General features: G+C 55.2%; 1 protein-coding gene across 4 annotated transcripts in view; it reads left to right on the forward strand.

Annotated features, from left to right (window-relative positions):
* Positions 1 to 15,075, forward strand: part of ABCA2 (ATP binding cassette subfamily A member 2) — a 138,316-nt gene that overhangs the window by 110,374 nt on the left and 12,867 nt on the right. For all 4 annotated transcript variants that reach the window (XR_006286154.1, XM_037879843.2, XM_043530374.1 and 1 more), the window contains 9 exons: positions 189 to 363; positions 2,904 to 3,019; positions 4,443 to 4,590; positions 4,940 to 5,063; positions 8,122 to 8,254; positions 9,010 to 9,127; positions 9,676 to 9,854; positions 10,340 to 10,481; positions 11,734 to 11,868. Coding sequence is in view for 3 of the 4 variants with exons in the window: in XM_037879843.2 (XP_037735771.1) it covers positions 189 to 363; positions 2,904 to 3,019; positions 4,443 to 4,590; positions 4,940 to 5,063; positions 8,122 to 8,254; positions 9,010 to 9,127; positions 9,676 to 9,854; positions 10,340 to 10,481; positions 11,734 to 11,868 (1,270 nt within the window). In the remaining variant the exon portion in view is untranslated. The remainder of the gene's footprint in view (positions 1 to 188; positions 364 to 2,903; positions 3,020 to 4,442; positions 4,591 to 4,939; positions 5,064 to 8,121; positions 8,255 to 9,009; positions 9,128 to 9,675; positions 9,855 to 10,339; positions 10,482 to 11,733; positions 11,869 to 15,075) is intronic.

The raw sequence follows: 15,075 nt of genomic DNA on the forward strand, positions 1-15,075 counted from the left end.
CACGCTCCCCCGCATGTGCACACACGGAGCAGCCTTTGGGCTGGTTTCCTTGCAGGGATACCCAGCTGTGAAGTGAGCAGTAATATGTGGAGTAACCTGGGGGACAGTTCTCCCACCAGGGCTAACCCCCGTCCCCCTCTGCTTCCCTCCTTCTCGCTCCCGTTTCTGCCGCTCTTCCTCCGCCGCAGCCTGCAAGGCACAGATGTGGTCATCGCCATCTTCATCATCGTGGCCATGTCCTTCGTGCCGGCCAGCTTCGTGGTGTTCCTGGTGGCCGAGAAGGCCACCAAAGCCAAGCACCTGCAGTTTGTCAGCGGCTGCGACCCAGTGATCTACTGGTTGGCCAACTACGTGTGGGACATGGTAAGAGCCGAGAAGGGCCACTGGGCTGCCTCACTCAGACCTGGATGGCAAAGGAGCCTGGGGGCAGGGCGGCTGCCTGGGGGCTGTCTGAGCAGGGGCTGATTATACACAGGATGTCCACGAGGGAGGCCTCTGTCCAGCCCTGCGTGTGTGGTCCCTGGAGGGGTGATCCATCCACAGGAAGGTCCTTATCACGCAAGCTCTCCCAGTGCCGGAGCTTCTCCTTCCTTCCCCCAGTTAGCAGACGGCCCGGGAGAAGGGTCTGCAGAGTATTTCCCACCCATCAGCTGAGGGTCACTGCCTCATTTACGCCTGGGGCACTGGCCAGGACCTTGTTCTATCCATGGGGATTGCTTGTCATGTGGCACCTTGCTTCCCTCGCCTCTGCTGTGGGCTCCTTGCTGATGGTATGACTGCATCCTGCCCCTTGCTCCATCTAGGGCGTCGGCCCTGGGGAGTGCACAGCCAGGTTGCCTATAGTGAGGTGGCTGGGGGTGGGGAAGGGGTTCGGCTGTGGGCCTGTGGGGCGCAGTGGGAGCACAGGCGGGGCAATGGGCGACGTCCGTGAGGAACTTGTGTCCTCTCACATCCTGTGGCCAGGACGATCCATTCCGAGCCATGTCCTTTAACATAGCGAGTTCCTCCTTCGGCCTTTCCACCCAGGCCTGGAGTGAGGGGTGGGGGCAGCTTGGCAAGGCTGTGGGGGAGTGCTCTGGGTGTGCTCCGTGCTTGCTTTGGCCCCTTTTCACGTCTCTGAAGGGGAGTTTTGAGACGTGTGATGGAAGTGGAGATCAGCTGGAACGAGCCATGAAACGCGCCGTGAAAACATCCCCGGGAAATAGGCCCATTTTGGCCCCTTAAGAAGAACAGGACCATTGGGCGTCTGCGATTAAACGTGCTATGGGACAAGTTCCATTGCAGCCATTTCCCACGGTGCCCTGAGGGTGCGACGGGGCAGTCTGCACATGATCTCGGTGCGAGCTGGTCTGGCCCCAGTTCTGCAGCGTCTAGCACCTCCAGGCCTTTGGGAAAGAAGTCACCGTAACAATCTCTTCGTCGCTCTCTTTCAGCCCGCCCAACCTGTAGGAGAAATAGCTTCCTTGGCGGGTAGGTTATTGGGGTGGGGGTGGGGTGACTTGCCGAGAGCCTGAGAGGTTGGTTTTGTATTTGGCTCTGAGCACGGTGAGACCAGTTTGGGAGCAAAGCCCATCGGCTGGGGCTTTGTCTGCACTACAGATGCTTTGCCAATATGGCTGCACCAGCAGAGCCCCCTAGTGTGGACGCAGGGTATGCTGAGAGAAGATGTTTTTATCACCACCACCTCCCCCAGCGCTAAGCAGCCATAAGCCCTGTCTGTCAGCATTGCTGCATGCACCCTGGGGGTTTAGCCAGCGTCGCTATCTTGGTTTGGGGGGTTGTGTTTTTTGACCCCCTGACCAAAATAGCTATGCCGTCAAAACTTTGTATTGGGGGTTTCCTACCCCAGACCTGCTTCCCTGGGCTCTGAATTCACTGCCTCCTGAAAGGAGGATGGGGGTCTCCTCTTAGCTCCACCCCAGCACAGTTCACTCTCCTCTCTGGTGTGTCTGGTTTCAGAGTAGCAGCCGTGTTAGTCTGTATCCGCAAAAAGAGCAGGAGGACTTGTGGTACCTTAGAGACTAACAAATTTATTTGAGCATAAGCTTTCATGAGCTACAGCATCCGATGAAGTGAGCTGTAGCTCACGAAAGCTTATGCTCAAATAAATTTGTTAGTCTCTGTGACAAAGCGGGACTTTTCTTAATGTTTCCTCTGAATACTGTAAGGGTGCCTCAGTTTCCCCTATGCAGTTCTTAAGTATCTAGGTGGTGGGATAAGGCTGTATGATCGTTGCAGAGCCCTAGAGGGCAGGTATGTGCAGGGGTCTGGACACAGAGAATGGCCAACACCCTGTTTCCTGGCAATTGATGGCCTGGGCCCTTCCCCCCTGCAAGGTGAGAGCTAAAGGGTTGGAGAACAAAGGAATCAAGTGCCCTCCTGGCCCGGGAAAGGGACAAAGCCCAAAGGAGGAGGGGCTGGAGAGAGTCAGTTTGGGGCTGGCTGGGGACATGGAGTGAAGTGCAGATGTGGTTGTCCGGCTCACTGCCCCCCAAAATGGACCCAGCTGAGGGGTCCTGTTCTCTGTACCTACAAGCTCTGTTTTAGACCATGTTCCTGTCGTCTAATAAACCTCGGTTTTACTGGCTGGCTGAGAGTCACGTCTGACTGCGGAGTTGGGGTGCAGGACCCTCTGGCTTCCCCAGGACCCCGCCTGGGCGGACTCGCTGGGGGAAGTGCACGGAGGGGCAGAGGATGCTGAATGCTCCGAGGTCAGACCCAGGAAGGTGGAAGTTGTATGAGCTGTGGGTCCTGAAGACAGGCTGCTCACAGAAAGGAGACTTCCCCAGAGTCCTGCCTGGCTTTGTAGGGAGCAGTTCCAGAGCATCGCCCGGGGACTCCGTGACAGTCTCTAAGGTGCCACAAGTCTTCCTTTTCTTTTTTCTGGTGTGTCTGTTTTCCAGCTGAATTACCTGGTGCCGGCCACATGCTGCATCATCATCCTCTTTGTGTTTGACCTCCCAGCGTATACGTCCCCCACCAACTTCCCAGCCGTCCTCTCACTCTTCCTGCTCTATGGGTACGTCCGCCTGGCTGGCCATTGCTCGGGGGACACGCATGCTCTGGGAGGGGAATGAAAGGAGAGCAGTGATGAGGGGCGTCAGCAGGGCCCGACAAGAGAAGGTTGGACTGCTGCTGCCCATGCTGTCCCTGTGCTGTGGATAAATGGACAGCCTCTGGCTCAGGGGCTGCCAGCCCACACTAGCTTCACATGCACGGCTAGATGGGGAGTTTCTAATAGCCAGCAACGGAGCTGGGGGCACTGTGTCAGGCAGCCTTCTAGCAAAATGCCTAATGATGCAGAAGCTGTATGGTCCTGCCTTTTGGGCTTCTGTTTTGACAGATGTTTTCGTCACTGTAGAATTATAAATTCTGAAGCCAGACCCATCTGTCAGCCTCTGGGCTGCTCTGTGCTGCCACCCCATGAGGCCACTCCCTGACCCATCCTACCACAGACTGGACCTTCTCCTGTTCCCCATCGACTTGAACTCGCGAACCCCCTGGTTCCTTGAAGGGATGAAGGATGGTTGTGTGGTTAGAGCATGGGGCTGGGTGTCAGGAGAACTGGCTGTGCCAAGAACTTTGTGTGGGATCCTGAGCGAATTGCTTGGGCCAAAATGTTCAGGGTGCCCAGCCGGAGATCATAGAATCATAGAATATCAGAGTTGGAAGGGACCTCAGGAGGTCATCTAGTCCAACCCCCTGCTCAAAGCAGGACTAATCCCCAATTTTTGCCCCAGATCCCTAAATGGCCACCTCAAGCATTGAACTCCCAACCCTGGGTTTAGCAGGCCAATGCTCAAACCACTGAGCTATCCCTCCCCCCAAATGCTGAGGCCTTGTGTACGCTGGAGTTTCAGCCACTGGTGCAAGGTGTAGGCATGCTGCATTGGTGTAGATCGGGGCTTGCCCTGGTGCAGCTCACCCCAGAATCCATCTGCCCCAGTGGCAGGGATCCCAGTGCAGACCAGGCCTCAGGACGTGAGCACCTGCAGCTCTGAGTTCTGAGTGCTCAGCCCCAGCCCAAACCCCTCAAGCTGGAAGCCCACAAATGGAAGCTACTTCTGAAAATGTGGGCCATGATTTGGGTAAGGGTGTCCCCTGTCTGCAACCCATCATGCAAGGCAGGCTCCACTGGTGTCTGAAGCGCTTCGAGATCCGTGGTGGAAGTCACTAGAGCAAGGCGGAGAGGTTGCTTATGTGTTTTATTTGGAGACTGTCTCGGGCAGCCTTCACTGGCTCAGGATTTGCTCTGGAAGGAGCTGGCTGAGAATTGGCTAAAGCTCCTCTGTGTTTCTAGCTAATGAACCAAGGATCCCAGAGTTAGGGGCTGTGGCTCACTAGGCCTAGTATGAATGGGGTGGGCAGGCCAGGCGGTACGGGCAGGGCCAGGGCTCGGTCCTCCGTATGATGCACTCACCTGGGCGTTCTGTTGACACCAGCTGGTCCATCACCCCCATCATGTACCCAGCCTCCTTCTGGTTTGAGGTTCCCAGCTCAGCATACGTCTTCCTGATCGTTATCAACCTCTTCATTGGCATCACGGCCACTGTCGCCACCTTTCTGCTGCAGCTCTTCGAGCATGACAAGGTACGTGCTCCTGTGGGCCCCCAAAAAGGGGTGGGGCCGGCCTTCCCTGTCCTGCCTAGATCAGCCATCCTCAGCCCTGCTAGAACTGCTGTGGGCCCGCCCCTGTGATTTTCCAGGCCAGCGTGGCCGCCAAACCAACGGCCAGGATTGCAGGGAGCCTGTGACAGGTGGGGGAGGAAGGGGGCCATAGTGCAGACTGCATGCCAGCGGTGAGACCCCGCGCCAGAGAGGCCATGCAGGAGATCCTCACACCACATGCTGCAGCCTTTGGTCTCTGGGGCACTTCTATCAGGGTGGGCACAAGGAAGTTTGGGGGGGGTGTCATCTCCTCCTCCTCCCATCTCGGCAGGACCTGAAGGTCGTTAACAGCTACCTGAAGAGCTGCTTCCTCATCTTCCCCAACTACAACCTGGGCCACGGGCTGATGGAAATGGCCTACAATGAATACATCAACGAATACTACGCCAAGATCGGTAAGGCCCTTGCTCAGACGCTGGAAGGGGCAGCAAGTCTCTGACCTTACCCACTGGCTGTCCTTGGGACCCATCGTGGCTGCCGGACAGGTTTGCATGGTAGAGATAGGAAGTGAGAGCTGATGCAGTCTATGGGGTGGTGGGGGGGAATGGGCAGGTACCATCTGTGGTAACGTCAGGCCGGACGGCTGCAAGAGGGCAGTGGAAGGCAGATATGTTAGCCCTATACTGTTAAAGGCCCTTTTCCTTACAAACTGAGAAAGGGTTACCTGAGGTTAATTAGAGACACCTGAATCCAATTAAGGGCTGCCTGAGACCTTTTAATACCCCTTCTCCAGTGAGAGAAAGGGAGGAGAGAGAGGGAGACACCAGCTGTTACCAGGCTAGTTGCAGCCGGGAAGGGGCTTGTCCAGGAGGAGAGGTGGTGTTCCTTCCCACAGGGGAAGCAGACAAGCCTGAGCGCCAGGTAGGGGAAGGACTGACACCCCAGGACAAACAAGAGGATACACCCTGTCCCAGCGAGGAGGCAGGGAAAGGTATCACCCATTTGTTTGGGTCTGTGGGACTGTTTCCCTTTTTTGAGTGGGGGAAGGAGCACCCCTTAGGCTTACCCTCAGGCCTATCATGAAGACCCAACCAAGGGAGCACCAAAGGGGAAGGCAAACCCTGCCTGAGTGGGACTGATTACCCCAGGCCCACCATCACCGGAGGGGAGAAATGCTGAGGCTGGCGAGAGAAAAGAGGTACCTTGCCACACATCTTATTGTTCTGTATTTGTGCAGCTCCTAGCACAATCCATGGGGCATGGCTAGGGCTGCTAGCCACGACCACAGCGTAATCACAAGGGCTGCATCGGTTCCGACCGTCTCGCTCACTGTTAGCAACGCGTAGCCCAGAAGAAACTAGCCTAAATTTCCCAACTTAAACTTTGTCCAGGTTCCACTGAGTGCATCAGAGACGCGGTTTCTATTATTAGTGATCACTGGACTTTTTGCAATTCACTCTGGGGGAAGCTCTAGCCATTTGTACAGACTTTTTTCCTCTTGTCATTTATTATTTGTATTATTGTGGTACCTAGGAGCCATGTGCAAGGACCAGGACCACGTTGTGCAAGGCGCTGCACAGACATAGAACAAAAATCGGTCCCTGCCCCAAGGAGCTCACTGTCTGACTGTGGTCCCTTTAACTTGGCCCTGGAAACCTCTTTCCACTTTCCAAACTGCTTTCATATTTAATTCCAGAGCTGCTGGCATCTTAGAATCTGCTCCAGAAAGTACCGAGAAATCCTTTAAAAAACCAAGGACTTATAATTCGCGTTTTCCATGTAGTTGATATTGTAAAGTTGCAAGACGACTTTACTGGTGAAGGATGTCTGGATGGAAAGGCATTGTTCTGTCTAGATCTAGCGCTGGTGACCACAAATCACCCAAAATGCTGTGTGCCATCCATCCCAGAAGTGAAGCAAAATTGAAAGCGAAACCACGTCACCTTCATTAGAAAGAAAATATGTTTCCATTTCAGAGTCCCACTCCAGTAATGTAATGTGTTTAATTAAAACCTCCTTCTCCCTTTGGTTATCTTCCACCTAGTGGACAAATGTCTGTTCCTAACAGAGAGTCTGCAGCCCTGCATTTGTATCAGGCAGCATTATGAAAATGTTGGCTTTCATTGCTCCTTGGTTTTCCTTGAACTTAGTTGTGGACAGTGTACTAAGATCTGGGCTTCTCACTGTAGCATTTAGTTATAATGTATCAGGGGCCCGTTTTGCTCAGCATCCTTCATACACAGACCAAGAGCTTAAGATCTAAAGCCCCGACCCTACAAGTACAGTAACTCCTCACTTAACATTGTAGTTACGTTCCTGAAAAATACAACCTTAAGTGAAACGATGTTAAACGAATCCAATTTTCCCATAAGATTTAATGTAACTGCGGGGGGTTAGCTTCCAAGGAAATTTTGGGGGGGCAGACAAAAGGCATTATATACTGTACTGTGCTCTGGGTGGGAGGGGCCCCTGGCTTACCCCACACAGGCACAGCCCGCTGCAGGCAAGGACGCTAGGAAGCACCTGGCGCAGGCTTCCCCCCAGAAGAACAGGCGCCGACTTAGCTCCAGGCCTGCCTCTTCCTATCCCCACTCCACTCCAGGCCCACCTCTTCCCACCCCCACTCCACCACTTCTCTGGAGCACAGCGCATCCCCGCTCCTCCCCCTCCTTCTCAGAAAGTCCTAAGTGCCACCAAGCAGCTGTTTGGCAGTGGGGGAAGCACTGGGAGGGAGGGGGAGGAGGCGGAAAAGAGGAACTTGTGCAATGTTCCCTTGTAAAGTCGCTGCTCTTCCACAGAATCTTACAAGCAGTGGACAGAGCAGGCAGCCAAACGATGTTATAAGGGAGCATTGTACAACTTTAAACGAGCATGTTCCCTAATGGAGCAGCGACGTATCTTCGAAACAATGTTAAGCGGGAGGACGTTAAGTGAGGAGTTACTGTATTTACCCATATGCGTAACTTTACTCCCTGCGAGTGAGTCCATTGACGTCACTGGCGCCACTCGGTGTGCACAGGTAAGCGTGTGTATGCTTCTTCGCAGGATCGGGGCCTCAGAGCTGACAAGCTAGGTGTTGTCTGAGATCATTTACAGGGCATTTGTAATGGCCTTCTACCAGGAAATTTCAGCAGTGTAGTCACTGGTGATTTTGTCTGTGAATATTTCCTTCCTTATGCATTATTAGGAGGGCTCCTCTGTTTGCCAGGGTTACTTTGTTTAAGAAGACTTGTCTCTCTGTTAATCTCTTGTATTGGTATCTTGGGAAAAAAATACTGGTGCTCTCAATCCTCATGCTTCAGGGCACATGTTGATCAGGAAGGAATCCCCATCCCTCCAGTACAGTGCATTTGCTGGGGGTTCGTGCCTTCCTCTGAAACACTAGTACTGGTCGCTGTCAGGGACAGGATACCATACCAGATGGGTGCTTGACCCGGGTGCAGTGTGGTAAGTCCTATGCTCTTATCTTGGTCTGATCTTATCCCTTGTTAATTCTTCGTTTGCCCCCCCCAGGGCAGTTTGATAAAATGAAATCGCCCTTTGAGTGGGACATTGTGACCCGGGGCCTGGTCGCCATGACAATTGAAGGCTTCGTAGGTTTCTTCATCACCATCATGTGCCAATATAACTTCCTCCGGAAGCCACAGTGAGTGGTGGGGTCAGGGGGGCAATGGGAGGCTCTGCGCAGTGTTCTTCGCGTTCTCCCTGAGTGTCAGACATGGCGGCCATGATGCCAGGCTGGATCAGGGGACGTAGTCACAGAACAAGATGGTGCCCCCCGGAGAGCCAGGGGCTATGAATTCATCCCAGTCGGTGGCGGGGGACAGATTCTGGGACCTGCCTGGGGTTCAGATAAGCACCCCTAGTTCAGAAGCAGAACATATTACCCCAGTTGCTGGGTCTACAAAGCAGGGCTGAGAGGAGCCTGTCATGTGGCCTCTTTGCCCCTAGATAGCACGTATTCCACCATTGCTTAGTAACCCCCTGCCCATCCAGGAAGAGGCTAGGAGCAGTTTATGGCTCAGCCTGGGTCCAGAGGGACAGATTTGTTCCCAACTGGGTCACTCCTCTGCAGATCAAACTGCCAGCGGGGCCATTAATCCCCAGTCCTCTGAATCCAGACAGCCCCTTGTGAGGTGGGGGGTACCAACCCCATTTTACTGTGGGGAAACCGAGGCACAGTGGAGGGCGGTGACCAGATACAGTCATCTAGCAAGCTGGAACAGAGGCGGGGTTAGAAATCAGGGGTTCCTGGGCCCTAGCCTTGTGCTCCATTCACTGGACCACACTGCCTTGTGGAGGCCCCAAGTCCCCTCTGCTGGGAGGAGGAAGGGAGCACAGACCTTGTGGCCTATCTGGCCACGCAGCGCAGCTCCCCTGACCCATCTCCTGCTCCTGCAGGCGGCTGACCGTCTCCAACAAGCCCATTGAGGATGACATCGACGTGGCGAACGAACGGCACCGGGTCCTGCGCGGCGATGCCGACAACGACATGCTCAAGATTGAGAATCTCACCAAGGTAGGGGCAACTCCATCCTTGCCGACGGCCCCCTTTAGCCCGGGACAGGACAAGGCCTCTCCACCCTCTCGCTGGGAATAGACCTGGCACCACCCCCCTTTGTGGGTCGCTGACCCCAGGCCCTCTCGGGCTGAAGCCAGGAGCCTTTGCCACTTGAGCTAAGAGGTTTGGCTGTGTTAGCTCAGAGACATCAACCTCTGTGTGTGATCCTACCCTGTGAGCATGGGGCAGGCAGGCGGGAGATCCCCCAGCCAGCACAGGTGGGAAAGGGGCGCTACATCCCAGAACCAAAGGAGAATGGCGCCCGCATGCATGTGACCTTGTGGAGGTCGGGTTTGGAGCCTGGGGCAGGTCTCCAGCTCGTCCAGAGTACAGCTGTTGGCTGGGGGGACCAGTGCATTTGCCCTGTGCCTGCCCTTGGCCTGGGCAGCGCCGGTGTGTCGCGAGCCCAGCGCCTTGCCTTGCAGGGTTCAGATCCCTCCGCGGCCAGGGATCCTAGCCCACCGCAGGCACGGCAGTGAGCTGCCCCTTTGTTCCTGTCGGGTCAGGTGTACAAATCCCGCAAGATTGGGCGCATCCTGGCCGTGGACCGTCTGTGCGTGGGCGTGCGGCCCGGAGAGTGCTTCGGGCTGCTGGGCGTCAACGGGGCAGGGAAGACCACCACCTTCAAGATGCTGACTGGGGACGAGAGCACCACCGGAGGGGAAGCCTTCATCAATGGGCACAGGTACCCGCAGACGGGGCGCAGTCAGGTGAGGTTTACGCTGGGTGATGGGCGGTGCACCCATTCCTGGGAGGGACTGGAGCTCAGCCTGTGGGTGGTCCTCAAGGGGGAGTGTCCAGCCAGCCCTGGGAGGGGCCCTTGGAGCCATTCACACTGGAGCAAATCCATCCCCCCTGGAACTTTCAGTGACCTTGGCCCGTGGTGTTGCAGTGGGGGAATGCAGGCTGCCCACGGATTTGGTTTTTCCAAAGCAGGAGGCAGTCCAGTAGCAAAGCTCTAGAAAGTGATCACAGATGTAGCCTGCTCTGCTCCATGTCAACCACCCTAGCCAGCCGTGTTTTACTGATGGGGAAACTGAGGCACAGAGCCAGGAAGGAACTTGCCCAAAGTCACACAGGAAGCCTGTGGTGGAGCAGGGACTTGAACCCAGATCTCCCAAGTGCTGGGCTAGTGCCCTAACCATTGCACCATCCTTCCTCTCCCCGTAGCATCTTGAAGGAGCTCCTCCAGGTGCAGCAGAGCTTGGGCTACTGTCCGCAGTTTGATGCGCTGTTCGACGAGCTCACGGCACAGGAGCACCTGGAGCTCTACACCCGGCTACGTGGCATCCCCTGGAAGGACGAGGAGAGGGTAAGGCCTTGGGGAGCTCCTGGGGCTTTGCAGAATGAAACCATTTGGGCCGGGCTTCTGCCTTCAGGAAGGGGAGTCAGAGATCATCACACAGGGCCAACTTCCCAGTCCCTCCCAGAGCAGGAAATCCTGGGCAGGAGCAGGTCAGAGCTTTCCTCCTCCCCTTGTTCTGTGATCATGCCCTGGGCTGGAGTGACACCCCTATGCTTAGCCAGGGCTGCCACTCAACCAGCAGGAGCTCTCCCTGCCATGGGCCAGGTCCTGTTGCCCACCCCCCCACCGAGCCCAAGGTGGGCGATGCTGGGCTGGGTGCAGAGGGCCCAGCTGCCACAGCCCCTAGACACAGGTCTGAGAGGCTCTGTCTTGATGTTACTGGGGGTGCTGGTACCACTGGCTCTGGAAATGCCATTTCATGTCACACCGGGGGAGCCACAGCCCCTGGCACTGCACTGCTGGTCCTTCCTGAGGGCTCTCAATGCCAGCACTGGCTGTCTGCCAGTGGCGTGGGTCACGGCTACCAAGTACCAGGACTTAATTCAACGGGAGTGTTTGACAGGCCAGAGGCCAGTTTATCCCCCTCTTGCCACTGAGCTGCTGTGGGCAGACCAAAGCCTCCATCAGCTCCTGTCCACCGCCCTGGGATAAAAACCTCTCCGGAGTGAGCAGCTCGGCTTCCTGCATCCTACCTGGCAACGCGCCCACCCCCCTGCGGGCAGGCGCGCACAGACCCATGTGCACACGGAACTCCCGTGCGCACCCCAGATACGTGGTTCTCTGGGAGTCCAGCCTGGGCAATGCCCACTCGGCTGGTCTGTGCTGGAGGGCGAGCCCGGAGAGCACCAGCACCTGCGCCTTGTGCGAGGGGCTGGGGACTCCCTGGAGTGATGGCTCTGACTTTCTCCGCAGGGTGGCTTTTGGGCTTGGAAGGAGGGGCCAGTGGGAATGCGGAGGATGGTCCACATCAGCTGATTCTAACACTGTTGAGATTTGGGGCCTAGTGTATCCAGCATGTCCCTTTGAACTCCCAAAACCCCCGTGGGCAGCTGCTCCAGCTCCCCACAATAGGCCTGGGCTGCACAAGACAGGGAGCTCTGTGCCCGCGCATCTCCTCGTCCTGTAGCCCAGAGCACCTTGGTCCCCGTTTGCGCTATGGCCAGGGCCCGTTGCAGTGATAGCTGGGCCCTTGCAGGAGGCAGGCTGTCACCAGCAGGGCCCAGTAACCACAGCCTCCTCGCGCTGTGCCCCCCTCCAGGTGGTGAAGTGGGCGATGAAGAAGCTGGAGCTCACCAAATATGCCGACAAGCCGGCCAGCACCTACAGCGGGGGCAACAAGAGGAAGCTGTCCACGGCCATCGCCCTGATTGGCTTCCCTGCCTTCATCTTCCTGGTGAGCAGCGTGATGCCAGGCCCGGGCCGGGGGAAGGGATGCGGCTCAGCTCTGTGCCCGGGGGGTCTGGGTGAGCCCAGGAGTGGGCTCTGCTCTTCCATTCGTGTCATAGAATCATAGAATATCAGGGTTGGAAGGGACCGCAGGAGGTCATCTAGTCCAACCCCCTGCTCAAAGCAGGACCAATCCCCAAATAAATCATCCCAGCCAGGGCTTTGTCAAGCCTGACCTTAAAAACTTCTAAGGAAGGAGATTCTACCACCTCCCTAGGTAATGCATTCCAGTGTTTCACCACCCTCCTAGTGAAAAAGTTTTTCCTAATATCCAACCTAAATCTCCCCCACTGCAACTTGAGACCATTACTCCTTTTCCTGTCATCTTCTACCACTGAGAATAGTCTAGAACCATCCTCTTTGGAACCACCTCTCACGTAGTTGAAAGCAGCTATCAAATCCCCCCTCATTCTTCTCTTCTGCAGACTAAACAATCCCAGTTCCCTCAGGCTCTCCTCATAAGTCATGTGTTCCAGACCCCTAATCATTTTTGTTGCCCTTCGCTGGACTCTCTCCAATTTTTCCACCTCCTTCTTGTAGTGTGGGGCCCAAAACTGGACACAGTACTCCAGATGAGGCCTCACCAATGTCAAATAGAGGGGAACGATCACGTCCCTCAATCTGCTGGCTATGCCCCTACTTATACATCCCAAAATGCCATTGGCCTTCTTGGCAACAAGGGCACACTGTTGACTCATATCCAGCTTCTCGTCCACTGTCACCCCTAGGTCCTTTTCCGCAGAACTGCTGCCGAGCCATTCGGTCCCTAGTCTGTAGCGGTGCATGGGATTCTTCCGTCCTAAGTGCAGGACCCTGCACTTATCCTTGTTGAACCTCATCAGATTTCTTTTGGCCCAATCCTCCAATTTGTCTAGGTCCCTCTGTATCCTATCCCTACGTGCCACCGTATCTACCACTCCTCCTAGTTTAGTATCATCCGCAAATTTGCTGAGGGTGCAATCCACACCATCCTCCAGATCATTTATGAAGATATTGAACAAAACCGGCCCCAGGACCAACCCTTGGGGCACTCCACTTGATACCGGCTGCCAACTAGACATGGAGCCATTGATCACTACCCGTTGAGCCTGACAATCTAGCCAACTTTCTACCCACCTTATAGTGCGTTCATCCACCCCATACTTCTTTAACTTGCTGACAAGAATACTGTGGGAGACCATGTCAAAAGCTTTGCTAAAGTCAAGAAACAATACATCCACTGCTTTCCCTTCATCCACAGAACCAGTAATCTCATCATAGAAGGTGATTAGATTAGTCAGGCATGACCTTCCCTTGGTGAATCCATGCTGACTGTTCCTGATCACTTTCCTCTCGTGTAAGTGCTTCAGGATTGATTCCTTGAGGACCTGCTCCATGATTTTTCCAGGGACTGAGGTGAGGCTGACTGGCCTGTAGTTCCCAGGATCCTCCTTCTTCCCCTTTTTAAAGATGGGCACTACATTAGCCTTTTTCCAGTCATCCGGGACTTCCCCCGATCGCCATGAGTTTTCAAAGATAATGGCCAATGGCTCTGCAATCACAGCCGCCAACTCCTTTAGCACTCTCGGATGCAACGCATCCGGCCCCATGGACTTGTGCACGTCCAGCTTTTCTAAATAGTCCCTAACCACTTCTTTCTCCACAGAGGGCTGGCCACCTACTCCCCAAGCTGTGTTGCCCAGTGCAGCAGTCTGGGAGCTGACCTTGTTCGTGAAGACAGAGGCAAAAAAAGCATTGAGTACATTAGCTTTTTCCACATCCTCTGTCACTAGGTTGCCTCCCTCATTCAGTAAGGGGCCCACACTTTCCTTGGCTTTCTTCTTGTTGCCAACATACCTGAAGAAACCCTTCTTGTTACTCTTAACATCTCTTGCTAGCTGCAGCTCCAGGTGCGATTTGGCCCTCCTGATTTCATTCCTACATGCCCGAGCAATATTTTTATACTCTTCCCTGGTCATTTGTCCAATCTTCCACTTCTTGTAAGCTTCTTTTTTATGTTTAAGATCCGCAAGGATTTCACTGTTAAGCCAAGCTGGTCGCCTACCATATTTACTATTCTTTCGACACATCGGGATGGTTTGTCCCTGTAACCTCAATAGGGATTCTTTGAAATACAGCCAGCTCTCCTGGACTCCTTTCCCCCTCATGTTATTCCCCCAGGGGATCCTACCCATCAGTTCCCTGAGGGAGTCGAAGTCTGCTTTCCTGAAGTCCAGGGTCCGTATTCTGCTGTTCTCCTTCCTTCCCTGTGTCAGGATCCTGAACTCGACCAACTCATGGTCACTGCCTCCCAGATTCCCATCCACTTTTGCTTCCCCTACTAATTCTTCCCGGTTTGTGAGCAGCAGGTCAAGAAGAGCTCTGCCCCTAGTTGGTTCCTCCAGTACTTGCACCAAGAAATTGTCCCCTACATTTTCCAAAAACTTCCTGGATTGTCTGTGCACCGCTGTATTGCTCTCCCAGCAGATATCAGGATGATTAAAGTCGCCCATGAGAACCAGGGCGTGCGATCTAGTGGCTTCTGCGAGTTGCCGGAAGAAAGCCTCGTCCACCTCATCCCCCTGGTCCGGTGGTCTATAGCAGACTCCCACCACGACATCACTCTTGTTGCTCACACTTCTAAACTTAATTCAGAGACACTCAGGTTTTTCTGCAGTTTCATACCGGAGCTCTGAGCTCTCCTGCGCCCTTGCTCCCCCGGGGGCTAGGCCAGTGCTGGGGTGTGAGCTGGGACAGGGGTGCCCTGACTGCGGGGTGGGTCTACACTACACACCCTAACCCATCATGAGGCCAGAATGGGGAGCAGACAGGAGCCGTGTGCAGCAGGGCTGAGGGGCAGCCATCGAGATGGGAGCAGGAGAAGGAGACAGTGGCTGGGACAGCGTGATCCTGCTCCAGGACTGGGGCTCCTGGGTGCTACCGTAATACACCTGATGCGTCAGTGGTTCTCAACCAGGGGTCCGAGGCTCCCTAGGGGGCCACGAGCAGGTTTCGGGGGGTCACCAAGCAGGGCCAGCTGGGGCCCAAGGAGAAAGCCAAAGCCCCGCCACACGGGGTTGAAGCCCCGGCACCGAGGGCTGAAGCCGAAGCCTGAGCAATGTCGCTTGGTGGGGAGCCCTGTGGCCGGGGGCCCCAGGCAATTGCCCTGCTGGCC

The sequence above is a fragment of the Chelonia mydas genome, chromosome 16 (genome assembly GCF_015237465.2).
Source record: "Chelonia mydas isolate rCheMyd1 chromosome 16, rCheMyd1.pri.v2, whole genome shotgun sequence".
Lineage (NCBI taxonomy): Eukaryota > Metazoa > Chordata > Testudines > Cheloniidae > Chelonia > Chelonia mydas.